Source organism: Quercus suber, unplaced genomic scaffold, assembly GCF_002906115.3.
Source record: "Quercus suber isolate HL8 unplaced genomic scaffold, Cork oak 2.0 scaffold_35, whole genome shotgun sequence".
Classification (NCBI taxonomy): Eukaryota; Viridiplantae; Streptophyta; class Magnoliopsida; order Fagales; family Fagaceae; genus Quercus; species Quercus suber.
In genome coordinates this window covers 430,637-453,641 of record NW_027069500.1, presented here as the reverse complement: position 1 = coordinate 453,641, position 23,005 = coordinate 430,637, and the positions used below count along the sequence as shown (strand labels likewise).

Genomic DNA, 23,005 nt, shown 5'->3' with positions numbered 1-23,005 from the left:
TTTTCATGACCTTATGGGATAATTAAAGAAAAATGAAGTTAGAGGAAATTACCATTCTCGGTAATGTAAATTAGTGGATTCTGGTACTTGCTCTTTATGTAGAGCAGAAGATCTCGAAATCCTCTTGGATAAACATGGAGCCAACTTGAAGCAGCCTGCAATTATTTAGTCATACTAACATAAGGCCCAAACACATTGTTTTTATCTTTAATTGCAAGATAAAAGATTAAAAAGAATTACGATATTTATTATGTCAATGATATGACATCAATCATATTTATTACTATGCCAATTTAAAAAAAAAAAAAATTTCATAAATTTGATAATAGCTTTACTATTTCCTTTATGAAATTTCTAAAAGGCTGGCCCATTGATGGTAGCTTTACTATTTTCTTTACAGATTTCATAAAATTGTTAGTTTTTTTTCCTCTAACTACTAGAATAAAAATGTTGATATGTACTTAGCTAGCTAGTACATACCGGTGCACCAATGAGGATCCCATTCCGTGAAGCTGCAAAGACAAGAAAAAGAATGGTCTAGTTATTCTTACCATATTAGATACAAAAGAAACTCATAAGCATGGCTTCGGGGGTTGAATTTCTACTTACTAGTAAGATTAGCACTAGAATCCGTCGTGTAACTTGCTTTATCACCAGTTATTTGAGGGGCATAAGCTGCATAATTAGCAGTATAGTAGTTTATTCCTAGAAAATCAAATGACCCCTTTACCAATTTGGATTGCTCTTTGGCGAACTTGGGTAATCTATCTTTAACGAGAGATCTCATGCTATGCGGATAGTCACCATTTATCAATGGGTCCAAAAACCTGCAATAACAATGAAATTTTTTAACTTAATGCATATTATTAATCTATTAAATTTGTACATACTTAAGTTGAACAAATTCTAAAGATAGCCACCGAAAAGGTGGTGTGATTCAATTTGAAAGCGACAACTTCATCTTAATGGCCAAAAAGAAAATTAAAAGAAATAGTGTGTTTGGATGGCTGAGACCAACAGCCATCTACTTTGGGAGTGCCCGTTTGCACAGAACGTGTGGGCTATGTTCAAGGGACGAATCCAAAAAAGCAGAAATGAGGCTACTGATTTCTTACTCCTCTTCAATCAGATGCAGCAGAAGCTTAGTAAGTTGGACTTGGAAAGATGGGCAACCACGGCATGGGAATATGGAATGCAAGAAATAGATTCTATTTTGAGCAGGTACAGTAATATTTGAGAGTGCAAGGAGTTTTCTGGAGGAATATCAGAGAATCATGGAGTCACAAGTCCAACGGGTACTGGTATAGCTGTAGTGGGACTGGAGCTGTTTTCCTTGTGTTAAATATGGATTCTCTGGTTTTTTGGGACAACACTGCATGTAGTGGTTGTCCCCTCTGTGCTAGTCGTGCACTAGCTTTACTTGTATGTCATTCATTGGTGCTACCTACACCCATGCAAATTTTCCGACTATTGTCCCTGACTTCAATATATAATTAATCATTGGGACATCTACTTTTGATTTTGCCTTCATTTGGGTTGAGAAATTTTGTGATATGGGTACGATTAAAACAAATTGTGCCCATTAATTACGTCCTTCAAAAGGCAGAGTCTAAATCTTCTAATTTACTTTCTTCGCTCCACTCTATACTTTACAAATAAAAACTTGTCACTTGTCCATCTATTTGAGTAAAAACTAATTTTCTGCCTTTTCTTATTCAAGTTTCCTAAAATAAATAAATAAATAATGAAACTCATTGACCGCCCACCATCACTTGTCCACCACAACCAAATTGCCAATGTAATCAACGGCAAACACGACCACCAAATCTACCTAGTCCAATTTGTGGTACACCAAAAAAAAAAAAAAAAATTACACCAACAATTCCAAATAGCCAAAGCAGTATCAAACATTCGTAATGGTTACAGACTAGACAAACAACACTGAAGCTATAAATTTTCAATTTGGCCCCATCTAAATTCAAACAAGTACTTCTCATAGCTTCTAAGCATAAATTAAACCCAATTAGCCTATTCGGCTACTCCCACCTCTATATTCATCAAAAACCCCAATAACAAAACAATTTCAAGCAATCAAACTGTAATTTCTAACCAAAATTGATCTCTGTAAATCAAGTTCCAAAATTAAGTCACGGCATCTAAATTTTCTCAATGTAATAATGCCTCTCAATCGGTAATCTAAAATACCACTTTCAATTTGTTTCCTCGCCACAGTTTTCACTATAACCATATAGAATGGCTATGACTGGCGGTGTTAATGACTTTGGCGATCTTTTGCTAGTGTCGTCAGCCAAGGTTGATAGTGGTGGCTGGTAAGGATGTGTTATGCCTTCTTTTTAAAATTTTTTATTTATTTTAAGAAACTTAAAAAAAATTTATTAATAGAGTGAAGCAAAAAAGGTAAGATAGAAGATTTGGACTCCAAACGACAATGGTTAAATTATGAAATGTAAAATAAAATCCATAAAGCAAAACTTACCATCCCAACATGAAATCAAGGGCACTTAGCGCAGCATCCTGATCTTTCTTTGCATCAGAGAATGGCACAAACCAGTTACTCACAAGTGTTATCCCTATCACTCCTTTCTGCGCTGCCTGCATTGTGAACATTTTTTTACACTGAAAGCTTATGCCTGGGATTTTGTATATTTATCTAAGTTAAAGTTCCCTACAGTTGTCCAAATCAGTTTCAGAAATTGCTATCCAGTTGGTCTTGTATCATTTGTAAACCAAGTTTAACCAACCATGTACTTCTATGGGTTTTTTTATTTATTTATTTTTTTATATTATTATAAAAAAATTATAAATTTGATATAGTTACAGGGGAGGGGATTTAAATCCAAAATGTCTCCATCTGAGACACCAGGAGATAAATTGAACTACATGGCTCTTGACATATATTTAGTATCATTTAGCGTAACTTGAAAATATTTGGTTTTAATATGTTAAAAGTTTTGTAAGTTGAACCTGATATTTTTTCTTGTACACTTCAACAGTGGCTGCATGAGCAAGCAACTCGTTGTGTGACACCAAATATGGCTCTGTCCCCGAATTCCCACCAGTACAATTTAGATTTAGCCAAGCAGAGCATCGACCTGGCGCAAACTATCCTCCTACATAACCACCACTACTATAGCTGAATGGCTCATTTAGTGTGATCCAATGCTTTACCCGATCACCAAATTCCTTGAACAAAAGTTCCGCATAGTCCCGAAAATCATCACTGAATCATCACTGAATATTAGATGCATATATGTTAGATTAACATTTTTTTGGGGGGGGGGGGGGGGGGGGTGGGANTGGGGGGGGGGGGGGGGGTGTTGGGAAATGGTGACTTACTAATTTTATCATAGTATTGAGTTTGAACTTGTCTCTCCACTCTACATCCCATTTTAAAAAAATAAAAATAAAATCTCATATATTAGGCTCCACCAATGAATTGGCCCCATTAATTAAGTTGAATTGAAATCGATCAATACATGAAATATTAGAATAATGGATAAATTTAAAATTTTAAGGTTTTGACACAAATGGTAGGTTATCACAATATTGATGTCCTCAATCTTTTGTTTTTATTTTTAATCCAAAAATGGTAGTAGTATAAATAATTATATATGATATGGTTAACATATGTAAAACGTCTATAATCAGATGGAGAAGAGGGGTAGATTATTGGGTGAACTATTCTTTTTTGGGGGAATTTGTTGGCGAATCATTCACTTACACAATATGTGGACTTAGGAAACCACCATACTCATCTTCTAAAGCTTGGGGAAGATCCCAATGGAACATTGTTACAAAGGGCTTTATACCTGCATTCAGTAATAGAAAAATAAAGTATGCATTATAAAAAGTTAAGTAAGTTGATGATATTTTGAAATATTAATATTGATTCTAGACCTTTGCTCAGCATCCTATTGATGAGATTGTTGTAATACTCGATTCCTTCCCGATTCACACCACCGCTTAGTTTCCTTTTGAAGTTAGTACCAAAAAATGAGATTGGTAGGAACATAATATAGTCACAAAACAATAGTCAATCCACTCCAACCTAATATGTGTACTTGATAGTACCCATTTTTATGTCCTTTTCATTGTATGGTTCTAACCTTTTACGGATTATGAAAAGGATAATCTTACTTGGTAGTACTCGAGACCATGAGATTGAGAATCTGTATGCATCTAAATTCATCTTTTTCATAATCCGAACATCTTTCTGCAATGTACAATCACAACATATATAAATTGTTAGAAAAATCTGAAATGTAAATTTCTTAATCTCTTATATTGTGATTATCTAGTATTTGGTTAGACATGCTAAGTATTTAGAAAAAGCAAATGACAAACATAATCAGGCCTTGAAAATGTAGAAAAGCCAAAACACAAAAATTAACAGCTAATTATATATTTATATATATATATATATATAATATAGTGGTGAAGCTAGTATTTTAGGTCGGGGCCAAGATTTAAAGACCATATTTAAAAAAAAAAAAATCAATATTATGACAAAAAATAAACAAACAAATGTAATAACTATAATTTTCATACTTATCTTATGTTTCTCAATAGCTCACTTATGAAAATTATAGTTATTACATTTGTTTGTTTATTTTTTGTCATAATATTGATTTTTTTTTTTTTTATATATAAGAATCAAATTTGTAAGATAAGAATCAAATCAGATGTCAAATTTATATATTTAGATTAGGCTTTTGCTTTGCTTTGCTTTGATTTTTTTTTTTTTTTTTTTTGGGAGCCTTCTTTTGCTTTGATTGTTAGCAAGTAGTAACTATGAATTAGTTATTTTTGTTTCTTTATTTTAGTGAAATGAAATATATTTATAGTAAATTAAAATTATGGAGAATCAAGAGCATAATAATGAGTCTAAATTGAATTCTAAACTAGTTTGTATCGAGGTAGATTTTACAAACCTTTCTAAATCCCTCATTTAAAATAAACAAACAAGTTCTTTCCTAATTTTTCAGATAATTTTTTTTAAAGTACTATTATTAACGTAAACTTTCTAAACTTAGGGGGCCATGGCCCCTGGCCCCTAGCTTCACCGGTGGGAGTGCTTAACATCTTTTCCTCTCGTTACTGAACTTTTAAGTTTAAGAATCCTTGGTTCGAGACATTAGTTTGTCTTAATTTAAAGACCCTTGAATTGGTTTTAGATTAATTAAGTAAAACAATTAGATATGCAGGTGATCAATCACGTCTTAAACAAATAGTTGAAGGCGACTCCTTAAAATAAAAATAAGAAAATGCACACAAATGAGCCACATCACCAAAGCGCCTAAGAACATCCGCAATAAGGTGCTAAATTGGCTAAAAATCAATTTAGCAACCAATACTCTCAAATGCCTTGTATAGCAAAGGAGGTAAACTCAAATAATTTGTGTATCAGCTAGAGATAGCAGCTCACTGTAGCTTAAAACATAAAAATAAAAATAATTTTTAATGTGTGGTGTTAAAAAAATAATATTTTAATGTGTTGATAGTTGCGATGTTATTTATTGCATTGGATATATTATGTTATTGTATTGTTTATATTATTTTAATGTGTTGAATGTTAAAATAAAACTTTGATATTGGTTTATTATAAAATATGGTATTAAAATAGATAAAGTAGTATTTTGAGTTGTTAAAACTATGAGCCTATCTGGTGGTTAGTTTGAGTAATGTTGTTTGAATATTTTTGATATATATGTGAGTAAAAAAATGTGTGAAAAGGTGTAATATAGTTTAAAATGTGTAATTTGTCTAATGTACAACACGAACTCCCGGTAAAAAGTGAATAGTTTAGCGTCCACTATGGGCATATTCTACCATCTACTCATCTTTGACTTCAATTACCAAAAATACAAACAAACAAACAAACAAAGCAGAGGAACTAACACTTATTTAAGTAAGCCCAGTATTTGTATAATATTTTGCCTTGCAGGAACATGATGCTTACAGTCATGAGGAGAATTGACAACAAGCGACAAGATTCCAAATTGTTGTGTGAGATTGCCAAAATAAGTCGGAAAGCCTTCTCATGCATGTGATATATATATATATATATATAGAGGGGGCGGACCTAGGTGGCGCTGGCCCCGGTCCAATTTTTTATTTTTTATAGTTATTATATATTCATTTTTGTAGTTGAGCTCCTTCTTAAAACCTTAGGCCTCATTCTCTACAATTAACTTAGCTAACCTAATCCAAATAGCAACTATCCAACTAAAAAACTTAACAAAAATAATAAAAAATTCACAATGGTAATTGTATTTTAGCAAAAAAAAAAAAAACTATTTACCATTAAGAACCAAAAAATCATGTGTTATTAGAGAAGTTAAAATTAAACTTTTTGCAACTACAGTAAACTGGTATAAATACCAATTGACTATAGCAAGTTGTTAATGAGTTGTTTATATTATTTAAATGTGATAAAAACTAAATAAACATTTGATATTGAGTGTATTGTAAAGTGAAATGGTAAAATAAATAAAGTAGTTTTTTGAGGTACTAAAAGCTAAAATTTTTAGAAACCACTGTGAATGCTCTAACTTCAACAATAAAAAAAATCTTACCCAATCTAGTATTAAGAAAAAAACATTATTTTGTTTTTGTGTTTTTTTTGTTAGTAGATGATTGCATCTTAATGTATTTAGAAATTAACGATTTTTTTGTATTTATAATTTTTTTAATACTATATAGACGCCTATTTGAAGTTTTTTTTTTTTTTTTTTTTTTTTTTGATTTATACTCCGGCTTCCGCTAGCTTAAAATCCTTGATCCATCCCTCTGTGTGTGTATATATAATAATTTAAGAAATATTATTTGAGCTAACAATCAAAGCAAAAGAAGGCTCCCAAAAAAAAAAAAAAAAAAATCAAAGCAAAGCAAAGCAAAAGACTAATCTAAATATATAAAATTTGACATCTGATTTGATTCTTTAAAATAAGATTATATCAATACACCAATAAACTTGTATACACGTTTCACCACCTTGATTGCTTAAAAAAAAAAATTAGAATTCATCCTTTTTGTTCTTTATTCTTCAAAGTATTTAAATGTTGTATTACTGTGTAACTCTTTTCCTTTTTTTCTTCTTGTCAAAGCTGTTTTTCTTGGACAGCTTTTTGTTTTTTTTTTTCCCCCCTACTTTAGAAGGGACAAAGCATTTTTGATGGGTTCCATATACAAAAAAACTGGTAATTGGAAATTACACTATGCAATTGTGCTACAAGACTTTTGACATTTAGTTGCTAATTAATATGAGCGGGTTTCTTTCCAATTTTTATTATGAACACGAAATTTTATTATGAACACGAAATACCTTGTAGTAATGATATTGATCGTTAGCTACATCTCCATTGCTTCCATCCTTTATCCGTTCTGCAATTTAATTGTAAGTTAATACTGGGTTTATAAAACACCAAAGGACTGTTTTATTTATTTATTACTATTTAAGAACTGGTAATATACAAAAAAAATTTATTTTATTTTTTTAATTTTAATTTTAATTTCAATTTTTTTGTGTGTGGAGAAACCAGACCAAAAAGCCTGGGGCTTTATTCCAAAACGAAAAACTTAAGCCATAAGAAAATTGGAACTAGTACTTAAGCCTCACATCCATAACATAAAAAACTTATTTCTATTTTGGGGTTCCGTTATGGAAGAAAGGAAGGCTAAGCGGGGAAAATGAAGAAAAATAAATACCAAAAGATAGGAATGTGAAATTTTACTTTTTACGTTGTTGTTGTTCTTTCTTTCTTTCCTTTAAAAAAATCAATTGGGGATAAGTATCCTCAAACTCCGTCATAGATCTGGTTAAAACAAAATAAATGGAGTAGATCTGGTTAAAACAAAATAAATGGAGTAGATATTGTTGGGTCAACAATATTTAAATAAATATAATTAATATTATCTTGATATTTATTTAACTTATTAATAATGATGCAAAATCTAAATAACTTACTGTTAAAATTTTTAAATATACCTTTTTTAATAATGTAGCAAAATCTAACTATTATAAAATATTGGGCAACGAAAATATATTTGGAGACCCGGTTTAGTATGTCTTTGGTGACAAGATAAGTACATTCTTTGACAAAAAAATTTCATTATTATAGGCATTGTTTGTTGCAGTTAGGGGTGTTTACCAAACTTCTCAAACTGCATGATCACCTCCAAACCAACCAAAACCACCAGCAAATTGGATTAACCACACCGCATTGCAAGTGGCAGCGAACATATTTGTTTCATGTTAAAAATAGTTTCATTTGGGTTAAATACAAAATCAAAAGTTCAAAACCTGGACCCATTCACTTCTCCATCTCATTTTCACTCTCACTTTTCACTTCTGATACCATTTTAAAATAAATTTTAGAAATCTAAAGTTGTATAGACTATCATTTTACTCAAAATTTAAATAACATGATAATTTGTAAAATTGAGAAATCTATATATATATATATATAAAAATTAATCATAAAATTAACAAAATGGAGATGCCTTGAAATAATTATTTCCAAAATTGAATTTCATCATAATATTGCATAATATTTCATTGGTAATTTATACTTTTAAGCAGGGGCAGACCTAGAATTTCAAGTTAGGAGGGGCCAAAGTATAAGGAAAAAAAAAAAAACCAAATAGGTATTCATATAATATTAACAAATTATCAACCAAGATAAATACACATCATTATTTCTTAATACATTAAGATGCAATCATCTTCCAACAACAACAAAATAATAATAATAATAATAATATTTCTTAAGAGCATCAGCTATTGCAAAAAAAAATTATTTTTACAAACCAAAATTTACTTTTTCTATTTTAATATAGCATTTGAAATGTCTTGTACAGTAGTTTTTTTAGTATTTAGTGTTATAAATGCTATATATTCAGCATTTAGAACACTTGATACTAGTACTCTAATACTAGGTTGTCTAGAATTTTTTTTTTTTTTTTTAGAGTTTCTTTTTTTTTTTTTTTTTTTTTAAGTTTTGAGTTGAATAGTTGCTAGTTAGGCTAAGTTTTTGAAAAAATAATGCGCAACTCTAAAAATAAAAAGATATAATCAATTAAAAAAATCTTTTTTTTTCTTTGGGCAGGGGGCCCAAGTATTTTTTTTTTCCCACTTTTTTCTTTCGGCCAGGGGAGCCCGGGCCCCCTTGGGCCTCACTTGGGTCCGTCCCTACTTTTAAGTTTCATATCGTTGGAGATAGAGAGAGAAAAAGAAGAGACCTGGATATCTATGAGTGTATGTGTCCCGTATACTCGGTCCTCTACCATCTTCTTTTGCTGCACCTTCGTACTGGAAATTTGAAAGAACACACGTGCACATAATAATTGTAGACAGGGAAAATTCCTGACCTATCACAAGCTGACATGTCACACTACTAAGTCCACAAAATACGGCCAATTACAAAGCGCCGCGTATTGCTGCTAGGTTTTGCTATCATTACTCAGAAACAACAAAAATTTGCCAAGTGTCATGCAAAAACCAATCACACATCATCGCACGTGTAAGCGATGACATAATCAGCTTCGCACGTGTAAGCGATGACACAATCAGTCCAGCATGTGCAGGCGATGACATAAGCGGACCAATCAAGCTCTGCCACGTGTCACCAATCAAGCTCCGCCACGTGTCACTTACCTACCCCTAAACTCCTATAAATAGAAGCCTTCCTAAGGCATTTGGGAGGGCTGAGGAGATCTGAGAAGGAGATCCAAGGAGATCTAGAGATTTGGAGAGGGGACCAAACCATTTGAAGCACTCAGAAGTCCAAAAGCTCTGTCGAAATCAAGCTCTAAAGCCTCCAAGAACTTCAAGAACTTCAACCTTCAAATACGAAGAACATTCAAAGCAGAATCATCCAAATTACCTGCCTAGATCTCAAAGTTCACTAGAATCAAGCTCAAAAGCCTCCAGAAACCTCAACAAACCACAAATCAATGAAGCTCTACGGATCAAGCCTCTAAAGCCCGAAGAACTTCCATCACAAACCTTCGAATACAAAGAACATTCGAAGAGGAATCATCCAAATCATATTCCTAGATCTCAAAGTTCACTGGAATCAAGCTCAAAAGCCTCCAAAAACTTCACAAATCACAAATCAGCGAAGCTCTACGGATTCAAGCCTCTAAAGCCCCTAAGAACTTCCACCACAAACCTTCGAAGACGAAGAACGCACCAAGAACACGAAGAACACACGAAGAACACGAAGAACGTGAAGAACAAAGGATTTCTAACAAGCTCATAGCCAGAGATTCATTGTAATTCCGTTTCAACAATCTTCGATCCATCCTTCAACCAAATTGAAGGATACTTTGTGTTCAAGTGAAAATCACATTACCACAAATCCAATTAACAAATCTTTCAAGGAGATCGAATCAGAGGATCACTCTTTTGTAATTACAGAGAATTATACCACACATATATTCAATACAAATTCGCATTTGTGACACTATTTACTTGTTTGACTTATTTCGAACCGAGAAATTTAGTCGTCCACATATTCTGGCACGCCCGGTGGGACATCTCTGCCTCTCATCTCATTCTCCTTCAAAGAGAAGATCTTCATCATCTTGCTACCAGTTCAAATGGCCTCTAGCAAGAACATCCAAGTTCAACAGCTACTTCAACTAAACTGTGTACGGCTACCACCAACAACTACATTGGTGTAATCAATTGTAGCCACCCAAAGCAAATAATCAACTTCAATCTCAATCAACCAAGGAAGCCAAGGTCCAGAAAATCATCTCCTTAGACCCTCTTACAAGAAACAAGGTCATCAACAAGGACGTCTCCACCTTGGAACACCTCAAGTATGGGGGCAAATCCCCTTCTTCCTTCATAAGAAGTTGGTCGCACGATTTCTCTCCCATCAAGGGAACCCAAAAGATGAGATTTCACGTGCTCACTTCAATTCACTTCCTTCCCATCATCTTGGGAAGTTGTGCAGTCATGATGACTAACACATCTACCATGGAAGAAAAGATGGCTGAAATGGAGCAAAGGGTTGTCCTTCTCACAAAAGCACTTGAAGATAAGGACCTCCAAATTGCAACTTTAATGAACAAACTCGAAGTACAAGATCTTGTGAATCAAGCCATGGTCATAAATTCACATCCGCAAAGGATGACGAAGGGAAGAGAACTTGAAAACATTCCCCGACGAGAACAATCTACTTCGGTTGCTTCGTTGTCAGTCCAACAATTACAAGACATGATAACAAATACCATTCGAGCACAATATGGAGGTTCTTCTACAAGTTCTCTCACATATTCAAAACCTTACACAAAGCGCATCGACAACATGAGGATGCCAAATGGGTATCAACCCCCCAAGTTCTTGCAGTTTGATGGCCATGGAAATCCTAAGCAACACATTGCTCACTTTGTAGAAACTTGTGAGAACGCAGGGACTCAAGGAGGCCTCTTTGTAAAGCAGTTCGTCCGTTCACTAAAAGGGAATGCCTTTGATTGGTATACAGACTTAGAACCCGAGTTAATCGATAGTTGGGAACAACTTGAAAGAGAGTTCCTCAACCGATTCTACAGCACACGATGCACGGTAGGCATGATGGAGCTTACGAATACCAAGCAATGGGAAGATGAGCCGGTGGTCGATTATATCAATCGATGGCGCTCTTTGAGTCTAGATTACAAGGATAGACTTTCTGAAATTTCTGCTATAGAGATGTGCATCCAAGGCATGCATTGGGGACTTTTTTACATCCTTCAAGGGATAAAGTCTCAAACATTTGAAGAGTTAGCAACTTGTGCGCATGACATGGAGCTGAGCATTGCTAGCCAAGGAAATACAAAACCTCCCATACCTGAGGAAAGCGTAAAGGAAGTAAGGAGGAATGATAGAAATGCAAAAGTCAGCCTCAAAGACCCAATGGCTGTTAACACCGTCGAAGTCAAGATTCCAAGAAAAGAAGCGAAGGCAAATGAAAAACAGCTTGAAGGATGGCAAAAGAACGAAGTGTGTCGCCTGACTTTTAAAGAACGTGAGCAAAAAGCATATCCGTTCCCTAATGAAGATGTGCCGAACATCTTAGAACAACTATTGCAATTGAAACTGATTGAATTGCCAGAATGTAGGCGACCAGAAGACATAGGGAAAGTTGATGACCCTAACTATTGCAAATATCATCGCATCATTGGCCATCCAATCCAAAAATGCTTCGTCTTCAAAGAACAAATCATGAAACTTTCCAAAGAAAACAAGATTGATCTAGACTTTGATGAAGTTGTTGGGTCAAATCATGTGACCGTTGCTTGTGATGTACTTCCAATTCTCAAGCAGGGGGCAAACACCAACCAAGCTTACAAGTTGATCAACAATGATGATGCAAGGATTGACCCCATCAATGGGAAGTTCCTTAAACACTTCTACGCTTGAACATCGAGGATTGCTCCTTGGCAAGAGCTTAAACTGCCCACTGTAATGCTGCAAGGGTACATGATGTCTTCCCATTGCCTTTGAAAGCATACCAATAAAGAGAAATTAATCCCATTCTATGTCACCAATTGCTAGTGTGGCGTAGTGGTTGGATGCCCAAGTCGCCCTTGAGAGGTCTTGGGTTCGATTAGTGGTGATACCCACTATTACACATTGAGCCCCCCCTTTTTGCAAAAAAAAAAAAAAAAATCTTTTGAACTACGTAATGACTTGATCCCTTTCCGGGGTACATAGGCAACTTGGTATCATTTACTAAGTTCAGTCACATGAAAAAGAAGAAGGATTGCCAGTCTAGCTTAAGGAATTTTTCAAAGGTCGTTAATATGCTTTTGAGATCCCTTTAATTGGCAGGCGTTGCTTAGGATCAGTCGATTGCTCACTACATGATGCTCAAAGATCATTGTGGTAGAAAATGACAGCTGCAAAGAATTGGTGTTACTCGGTTTTCCTTGAACTAATGATAAACATAAGTTAGTTCTTGGTTGTGGAGTAAAATAAAATCTTCAACCTCTTTTGCAAAGAATGAAGTCTTCATGGCATTGCACCTCTTCTGTGGGCATCCTCCCATGTCTCTAAAGTATGTTTTGCATCACTTATCTCCTGGGGGCATCTTCTTGTACCTTACAAGTCTAAGCTACATCGTCTCTTTTCTAGGTTGTGCCATTTCACAACTCCGAAATTTGAACCACATCATCTCCCTTTTGAGTGGTGCCGTTTCACATCATATCTCTGAAATTTGGACAACATCACCTTCCTCTAACATCTGAAGATGGCGTTACTTCATCTCGCCTCTCAAAGCCTATTCATGCAATGTCAAATTCTTGGTGACATGTTCAAAGTCTTAATACAGGCACCTTGCATCTTCAAGGTTTTGACAGCATCTCTTTGCATCCTCAAAGTCTTGATGGGAGCTTCCTGAAACTTCAAGGTTCTGTTGGTACCTTTGTTGGCATCTTCGACGGCTTGATGAGAGCTCCTTGCATCTTCAAAGTCTTGTTGGCATCTTTAAAATCTTGATGTCTGGCGATAGTACTATGTACCCTTGATGTTTGAACTTTGTTGCCTCTAAAAATTGGCGCTAATGCAACTTCAAAGGCCAATGTTGGTGTGACTTCAATGCAGATGAGGTGTTGACGCGATGTCATGGTGAAGACGAATATTGGCATGGCTTCAGTGCAAATAAAGTGTTGACGTGGCTCCATGGCAAAGATGGATGTTGGCACGACTTTAATGCAAATGAATTGTTGACGTGGCTTCATGGCAAAGAAAAATATGGATGCAGCTTCATTGTGAAGGCAAGTGTTAATATGGCTTCCGTACAAGGACAAATCTTGGCACGGCTTCAGTGCAAATGGTGGTGCGACTTCATGACATATGTAAGTGCAAATATTGCTTCATGGCAAAGAAGAATGTTGACATGGCTTCAGGGCAAATGGTGGTGCGACCTCATGACATATAGACTCTTGAGATGGCTGCGTTGAAAAGACAAGTGTTGGTGCGGCTTAATTGCCAAAGAAAACTGTGCTGTAAAACAAACACAAGCAACAAAAAATTTGTCAAGAAAAGGTTTCATAGCACGTAATAAAAAAAAAAAAAATCAAATCTTGAAAGCTGGAGAAGAAGACTGAAGGCTAGGAATGCCTAAATGAACGAAGCCAATCTCACGTCTTATATAAAGAATGGAGCCAGTGAAAAAAAAAGAAAAAAGAAAAAAAGAAAAAGCCATATTCACGTTTCAAAAATGTGAAAACAATTGAAGTTCAAAGTCAGATTTTGCATGCGCTTAGCACTCAAAATCAAAGAAGACTGCACCAAATATTGAAATGAAGGATGACATACAGAAAACGGTGGCTCATCACCCACCTAAAGACCTACAAGTCTAAACCTTGGCATCACCTTGTCAGAGCTGTTGAAAAGCCACATAAGTCCAACAATGACCCGCATCCTTTTCTGACAAATTTGTGCAAATCAGTTCAGGATTTCACAGAACTGAACATACAGGGATCTTCTACAAAAAAAGATCTACAAAGACCCAGAGAAAATCAAACTCAGTAGACTATCCACGTGCCCCCATGCGCGGCCACGAACTCACAATGACCAACGGAGTAGTTTTTCAAAATCTGTGCAAATCTGTTTAGGATTTCACAAAACTGAACCCACAGGGACCTTAAACGGACTTCGATCTACAAAACCCAGAAAGATCATCATCAACGGAGCTACCACGCGCCGCCACAAGCTCGCGGTAACCAACTGTTTAATTTCTCAAAACTGTGAAAATCTGTTTACAATTTTAGAAAACAGATAATACCATGGTCTTCTACGGCTTTAGATCAACAAAACCTGAAAATTTCAGGCCCAAAGGACGATCCACTCGCCGCCAGTAGTGGCTGCTTCAGGATCACGCGCTTCCACGCGCCTCCAGACTTCTTCACGCGCCGGTAGGATCCTCACGCGCGTGCACGCGCCACACGAGCCACGCGCCTCAGCTCTGTGACGTCATGCATGACGTCATCTTACCCGGTTTGACCCGGTCCGACCCCGAAAATCTGACCCGGTCCGAACCGCCAAAAAAAAAAAAAGAGAGAGAGAAAGAAAAAGGTTTGACCAAGCTGAAACTTTGACTTTGACCAAAAAGTCAAAATTTTCAAAAGGGGCCTGTCCCACTCAGTTTTTCGAGTACATTCTGATTTCGGGATCCGTTTCTTCATTCGAAACTTGGAAATTGTGCAAACGTCCAATTTCCAAAAAGTTGACTTTTGCGTAAATGTTGATCAAAAGTCAAAATTTTTAAGATGAACCTATTTTGCTCAATTTTTCGCGTACATTCTAATTTTGGAGTCTGTTCCATCATTTGAGACTTGAAAATTGCACAAATACCTCAATTCCAAGCTAGTTGATTTTTGTGTTGAATTCAACCCAAAGTCAAGATTTTCAAGCCAGACTTGTCTTGCATAGTTTTTCGTGACTTGGAAATCACCAATCTAATTCACATCTTCGAAGTATTGACAATGTCCAAAACTAAAGCTCTCAATATCAAAATTTGAGATTCATCCATTTAGTTTGGATCCCCTCAGGGTTATTCTCCAGACTTCATCAAGGCTTCCCTTTCAAAGTACAGATAAACTCTCACAAGTGTGTCTTGAACTTAAAATCACATCGGGTCACCCGTCCAACCTACCACTCCCCTTTCGGTGCCAAACATTCCCACCTACCATTCGGCATCTACCAGTCAAGAATCTACCATTCTCACCAAAAATTTCCATCCGCCATTCTTGACTACTCCATCTACCATTCTTCATCTCTCTGCTATAAATAGAAGGGCCGGATTCACCAAAAACTCATCCAGAAAAATACACTGAGTCATAAATGAAGATTCACTTCTTTCAAATTTTTAAGTCCTCCTTCTCACAGCCATTTCTCACTATGGCTTCATCATTCTCAACACTCAGCAACCAATATCACTTCACCGTCAGTTTGAAATCAACCTTCCCATGGTTCGGCAGAAACCCTCTTCACAGCATCATCGTAGTTTTGAGATCCAAACAAATTTTGTTTCTCTACCTAACAACCACCTTTGTCCATAAAGTTATTCATAACAAGGCCTGCATCGACCTTCCATGCTTCCGTAGATTTGGTTGGCCAGGACATCCAAGTCCAGCAGAGACACCGGTTCCTAATCTCAGGTCTCCCGTAGTCTTTTTCCAATTGTTTGGCCTTCCAACAGAAGCGGTGGTTCGGAACAAACAGCAACTTGGCTGGTTTTTAGGACCAGAATCACAAGTTAGCTCCATCTTTCATTTTTCTGTGCCTTTCCAACAAGTAGCAGTAAGTGAAGATGGTAAAAAGTGTTGGGGTATCCTACAAATTGTCTTTCATCCAACACTTGAAACGACCTTCGGGGCACCAGCACATCAGAATTCAACCTTTGGGGCTGGTAAATGGTTGCCAAAACCATATTCCATGTTCCCATCAGCGTGGGATCCAGAGGTCATCGTTGCTGATACCTCAAAACACACTTTCTGGAATTACTCCAACTTAAATTCAACTTGAAGTATTTCAGAATGCACTTTTCTGAAATTACTTCAACTTAACGTCTGTCAATATGGTCCAATCACGCATGCACATTCTACGACTCACTGTCAGACCACATGCAACATACAGTCAGTCCCATATTCAAAGGTGTATCTTCTAGAAACACCTACACCAGAGGGGCCCCAACATATAGGACCAGTACCATGGTGGCGTATGTTTCACCCATTCGCTTTGCTTCAACCCCATCTTCTTCACCACCAACACCGTCATCTCTAGAATCCATAAGCTTCTGAAATTATTTCAACTTAACCTGAGTAAAACGATGACGCAAGCACACTCTACCACTTTCCCACATGGCCTCGCCGTACTCCGAAGTATACTCTTCTGATATAACTTCACCAGCGGTTCTTAAAAACACGAGGCTAGCCCCATGACTCTGCATGCTGTACCCAGCCACCATCCTCGCGTCTTCCCCATCTTCTACACCATGTGATCGCCGCCAACAATCCAAAAACACTCTTCTGAAGTTACTTCAACTTAACCTCTGCTGAGAAAGCTCAGTCATGTAAGTACATTCAAATACTTGCAAACCTCTTTTCAGCCTCATCAAAACCTTTCATATGGGTGGGTCTACTCCTCGGAAATTATCTCATCCTGCTAAAAGCTCCGCCACCTTCAATTACTTCATTTGAAGAGCCAAGAGTAAAAGTATGTTTTCGAAACTCATTCTCACACCACACTCTGAAACTGTGTGTGTGAAGAAGTCTCGAGGGGGCATTTGTAGACAGGGAAAATTCCCAACCTATCACAAGTTGACACATCACACTACTAAGTCCACAAAATACGGCCAATTACAAAGCGCTACGTATTGCTGCTAGGTTTTGCTATCACTACTCAGAAACCAACAGAAATTTGTCAAGTGTCATGCAAAAACCAATCACACATCACCACAGGTGTAAGCGATGACATAATCAACTTCACATGTGTAAACGATGACATAATCAGCCTCGCACGTGTAAGCGATGACATAAGCGGACCAATCAAGCTCTGCCACGTGTCACCAATCAAGCTTCGTCACGTGTCACTTACCTACCCCTAAACTCCTATAAATAGAAGCCTTCCTAAGGCATTTGGAAGGGGATCAAGAGATTTGGAGAGGACACCAAGCCATTTGAAGCACTCAGAAGTCCAGAAGCTCTGCCGGAATCAAGCTCTAAAGCCTCCAAGAACTTCAAGAACTTCAACTTCGAATACAAAGAACATTCGAAGGAAAATCATCCAAGTCCTCCACCTAGATCCAAAAGTTTGCTGGAATCAAGCTCAAAAGCCTCCAGAAACCTTACAAACCACAAATCAACGAAGCTCTGCGGATTCAAGCCTCTAAAGCACCGAAGAACTTCCACCACAAACCTTCGAATACAAAGAACATTCGAAGAGGAAACATCCAAATCATATTCCTAGATCTCAAAGTTCACTAGAATCAAGCTCAAAAGCCTCCAGAAACCTCACAAACCACAAATCAGTGAAGCTCTACGGATTCAAGCCTCTAAAGCACCGAAGAACTTCCACCACAAATCTTCAAAAACGAAGAACGCATCAAGAACACGAAGAACACACGAAGAACACGAAGAACGTGAAGAACAATGGATTTCTAACAAGCTCATAGCCAAAGATTCATTGTAATTCTGTTTCAACAATCTTCGATCTATCCCTCAACCAAATTGAAGGATATTTTGTGTTCAAATCAAAATTTCATTATTACAATTCCAATCAACAAGTCTTTCAAGGAGATCGAATTAGAGGATAACTCTTTTGTAATTACAGAGAATTGTACCACACATTCATTAATACAAATTCGCATTTGTACAACTATTTTTACTTGTTTGACTTTATTTCGAACCGAGAAATTTAGTCGTCCACAGTCACTTTAGTGTGCTAGTTTAATTTTATTCTATGTGTGTTGGGATGAGTTTATTTCCATCAATATATTTTACATATTGCGTAAAAATAGAGTAATATATATAAAAGGAGTCGTTAGTATATAATAATTCAAAATTAGTTACCTTAACAATTCAAGAGGATGTTAATACCGATAATGATAAAGAAAGAATATTTATATGGAGTGTTAAAAATAGAGAGTGGTAAAATAAAGAGCATCATGGAATATGATTCTCCAATCAGGATTAGCCAGCCCAAGCCTTATCCCTGAATGTGCAGATATTCTGCCAAATCAAGTTGGTTCAAGCAAGTTGGAAGCTTTGAAATTCTATGTATATGAGACAATTTGAGATCATTTAAAGCTAGTTTTTAAAATAGAAAAGTGACTTTCATAGATAGAGGGAGAAGCACGGTAGAGTTTGAATATATCACATATATGAAATACCGCAAAAATGTCATTATTATCATTTGAAACTCCAAAAGAAGTGACTTTTTAAAAGAGATAATTTAACCAAAAAATGCAAAACTAGATGCAAGTGCTCTCAAATGGGACTTTTTCCCATCTAGCAAAAATGTTAGAAAGTCATGTCTCTACCTCAAGTTTTAATTTCGAAAGACTCTTTATATTTTTGGGTTAATAGATATACAATTTTAAGGTCTATTTTTTAGTTTGATAACTAATCTCATTCAGACACAAAACTATGCTTGACAAGCCACACGATGAACGTTAAACCATTGAGTTAATGGCATACATACCACATATTCATCAAAATCGTTTGATTGTATGATTCATGAATATAGATAAAAGTCTTTGAGTACCTTCCTCCATTCTATAAAATTTTCCATAAAGTTTTAAGCTTCAAATTGAGCTTACACTCGAAACAATAAAATTCATGCATCTAATAACATTGAGTACCAATTTGGCATAACCTAATTTGCAATTTTCAAGTCGAACTTAAGCCACTATGATCAAGTTGAGCTCATTAAAAGCTTAAACCATAATCAACTTGTGTGTTGCCAATTTCACCTCACTTTGTTTCAAAAATTCAAGACCCATTTATTATCATTGTTTAAATAACAGTTTTTAGTGTTTAAACAACAGTACACGTATTTTCACACACTTTTTCACTCACATATATTTTCAAAAAATATAAACAACGTTATTAGAACAACATTACCAAATAGACCCTCATTTATTGGAATATGGAAATGTGTCCAAATAATTGAAATTAGAATAATATAAGAATATCATGCAAAATTATAGGTCCTGATTAAACATAAACATAACTAGTTGCCTTTACTGAACAGAGAAACACGTCTTAAAAATATGCAAGAAAACACAAAGCCATCAAAAGCTGGATTGCAAGCAGCCCTTTGGAAGATACCATTGATGATGCAGCACTCTTCTTAGATGGGGCAGGTGTCTGTGCCACTGGTGGAATAGAGTGGTCATGAGGAGGAGCTGCACTGGATTTTGGACTGGAACTAGTATTAGTACTAGGGCTAGGACTAGTACTGGGATTAGGAGTTGCACTTGGACTTGGAGGAGTTGCAATTGGGCTTGGACTAGGACTAGGACTAGGTCTAGGAGTAGCACTTGGACTTGGATTAGGACTAGGTTTAGGAGTAGCACTTGGACTGGTACTAGGATTGGGTGTTGCACTAGGACTTGGACTTGGACTAGTACTAGGATTAGGAGTTGGACTAGGCGTTGGAGGAGTTGATTTTGGAATTTTGAGGACCCTGATGTCAACCTTCTGGCCATCTAAGCAGTGGCCAGGGGAGGTGCAAACGTAGTAGTAATGGCGAGGATAACTCATCTTGATCATGTCCCTGCCCGTGCTGAAGAAAGCGAGTGGAGATCTAAGGTTGCATGCGTGGAAATCTTCACGGCTTACTTCAATCACGTCATTATCTTTAGCATTGTATTGGAAATCTGCGTGTGAAAATAGTGATAATTAGTTGCGAAAGAATATTGGTTAAATAATTAAATTTGGAATTTTTTAATGGTTTATTTATCATTGGTATTAGGACAGCTGGTCTTGGATTCCAACCTCTATTATGTGTGGTTTATCATTTGCAGATATAGAATCAGATTTAAAAAAAAAAAAAAAATTATTTGGCCCTGCTTTCTTCATAGTTAGGAATTGGGAGGACTTACAACTTGCTCTCCTTTGAGGTTATATTAACTACTATGCATTTGCTTGATAAGAATAATATGACACATTTCTGAAAAACAAAGAATTACACTAAATAAAATGGCATTATGTTCCAAATTGCCCATGTTTTTGGAGATAAAATACGTATCCACTAGCTAGGAGGGAATTTTCCCTACTAGTGTTGGGAAAATTGTGACCAATGAAAGGGGAATATTTTTTTTCAATAGGCTTGGTTAATGGCTAATAAAAACTAACACAGAGTTTTTTTATATTCTTTAATATTGGGAGAGAAAAAAATTACATGCACTCTTTTGTGTTTACTGAAAAGACGCATCAAAGGCATAAAATACGAATGTTGAACCTAATTACAAAGGTTGTTTAGACTTTAGAGTCTTTTTGGCCCTTATTTATTTATGTAAAAAATTTTAAAGACTCACCGCATGCAGGTGCACAGTTCAATATTCTTAATTTGGAAAATAAAAATTGATGCTGCCTTTTATTTTTAAAAGGAAATAGCAAATAAGGTATTCATGGAATATATATAGGTTATTGTGAGAATAAAGGAATTAAAATCTTAATTTTTTCTATACATTGAAATTCCATTGAAAAAAAAAATCAAGGAAAAAAAATCAAAATAGATTTCTTTACTTGTAAAGAAAATAGGCGGAAAAGGGTACTTATATATGCTAAAAAAAAATAAAGTTGAAGCAAATCTGTTTCACTAGGAACTTTTTTTTTTTGTTTGACTGATTAAAATTGAACATAATAGAATTGTAAATACTGAGAAAGATTCCCCCACCAATACAGAGAGCCAAAACAATGAAGCCAAATCATAGTTCAGAGTATCAATGGGAAAAAAGAAAAAAAAAATCTCACTCACAGAAACTTAACCAAAATATATATTATCAATAAGCAAAAGAATTATATTAGAATTTATCTTGTAAAGCTAGATGGTTCTTTTCCATTGAGAAAGGGATCTAGGGCTTTACTTGAGGCCATGAAAAGAAACCCTAACACTATTCTTTTAGTGGTATCACAAAAGAGAGAAAAAATTGCAATATATATTATTTGACCAATTGATCCATTAACAAAGACACAGCAACTAGAATAGGTGGTATTCTTTTTTAAAGCTAAGATTACTCATTTTTTGGGTAGAAATATGTGCTATGATTAGTATTTTTCCTAAACATCCTATGCATAATTAAATTATGATATAAAATTTTTAGAGAAAGTACATAAATAGTGTGAATAAGTGTATATAAATTTTTTTTTAAAAATCTCCACGGCAAATCTCACAAAACTCCAGTATAATAGAACTCAAGAAACTCAAAACTCAAAAAAAAAAAAAAAAAAAAAAATTTGAGGAGAACTCAAACTCAATAAATTGCCCTATAATATCCAAAATTCATAAAAATCCACCATAACTAAGGACCATATGAATATTAATAAAGCCAAGAAAAAAAATAGACATTAAGAAAAACATAAAAGAATACTAAATCATATATAAAGATTAAGAAGGAAGTTCTTACTAATAATGTCACCAACATGGAATGTCTTATTAGCAGCCCAACTCTTGTAATCAACATGGGTTGTCCACCCTTGAGATTCACCCACCGTATAAACAACAGCAAAAGAGACCTCAATAAGGGTCATCACACTCAACAAAACCATTGCACTCTTAGCGAAAGCCGCCATGGTTTTTCTACACACAGGGAAAAAGCGAGAGAGAGAGATCTAGAAATAAATAAATTAAAAAAAAATTAAAGAGAGCTAGCTAGGTTAGACGATAAAATAGTGGTAGAAAATTCTAAGGGGTCATGTATATGTATTGATGGTAAGGTGTCAAGTATGGAAGGAAAAGATTTTCACGCGGAAATTTCTTCTACACACCTTGTAACACAAGTTTGTAGTAAAATTGGGAAGTCTGCTTATTTGATATTGTTTGATATTTTTGAGCTCGGCCAAATAAATTCGACTCATAATCATATTAGGAAGGCAATAAAGGCTTGGTGATTTTGTGCTAGTAATTGGATTCTTTTTAATTTGTTTTTAGTAGATAAAAGCTGGATCCAATTATGCCATTGATATTTGACTCGAAATCTTATTAGGAAGACAATAAATTCTCGGAGATTTTGTGCTAATAATTGGATTTTTTTTTTTTTATAGATAAAAACTGGATTCAATTATCAGGCAATTTTGATAAAAGTTGTGTGTGTATGTGTGTGTGTATATATATATATATATGATAATTAGGTTATAGCTCATTCTCTCTCTCTCTCCAATAAATTTCTTTTTCACAACTTCCCTCCTCTGACTATCTTCTTTGCTTGCAAACTAGGGTTTATTCTCCAAGAAATTCACCCCTTTTCGAACCCTAAAAACC

At 35.4% G+C, this 23,005-nt stretch overlaps 1 protein-coding gene and 1 pseudogene across 1 annotated transcript; both read right to left on the bottom strand.

Moving 5' to 3' along the window:
• Positions 1-465: 465 nt before the first annotated feature.
• On the bottom strand, positions 466-9,473 carry LOC111997541 (beta-glucosidase 12-like; annotated as a pseudogene).
• Positions 9,474-16,691: 7,218 nt separating this feature from the next.
• On the bottom strand, positions 16,692-22,317 carry LOC112016881 (blue copper protein-like). Its single transcript, XM_065770739.1, has 3 exons — positions 22,152-22,317; positions 19,849-20,399; positions 16,692-16,814 (listed from the first exon to the last, which is right to left on the bottom strand). Exons 1-3 carry the CDS (start codon positions 22,315-22,317, stop codon positions 16,692-16,694), a joined length of 840 nt encoding a protein of 279 aa, XP_065626811.1.
• Positions 22,318-23,005: the final 688 nt, after the last annotated feature.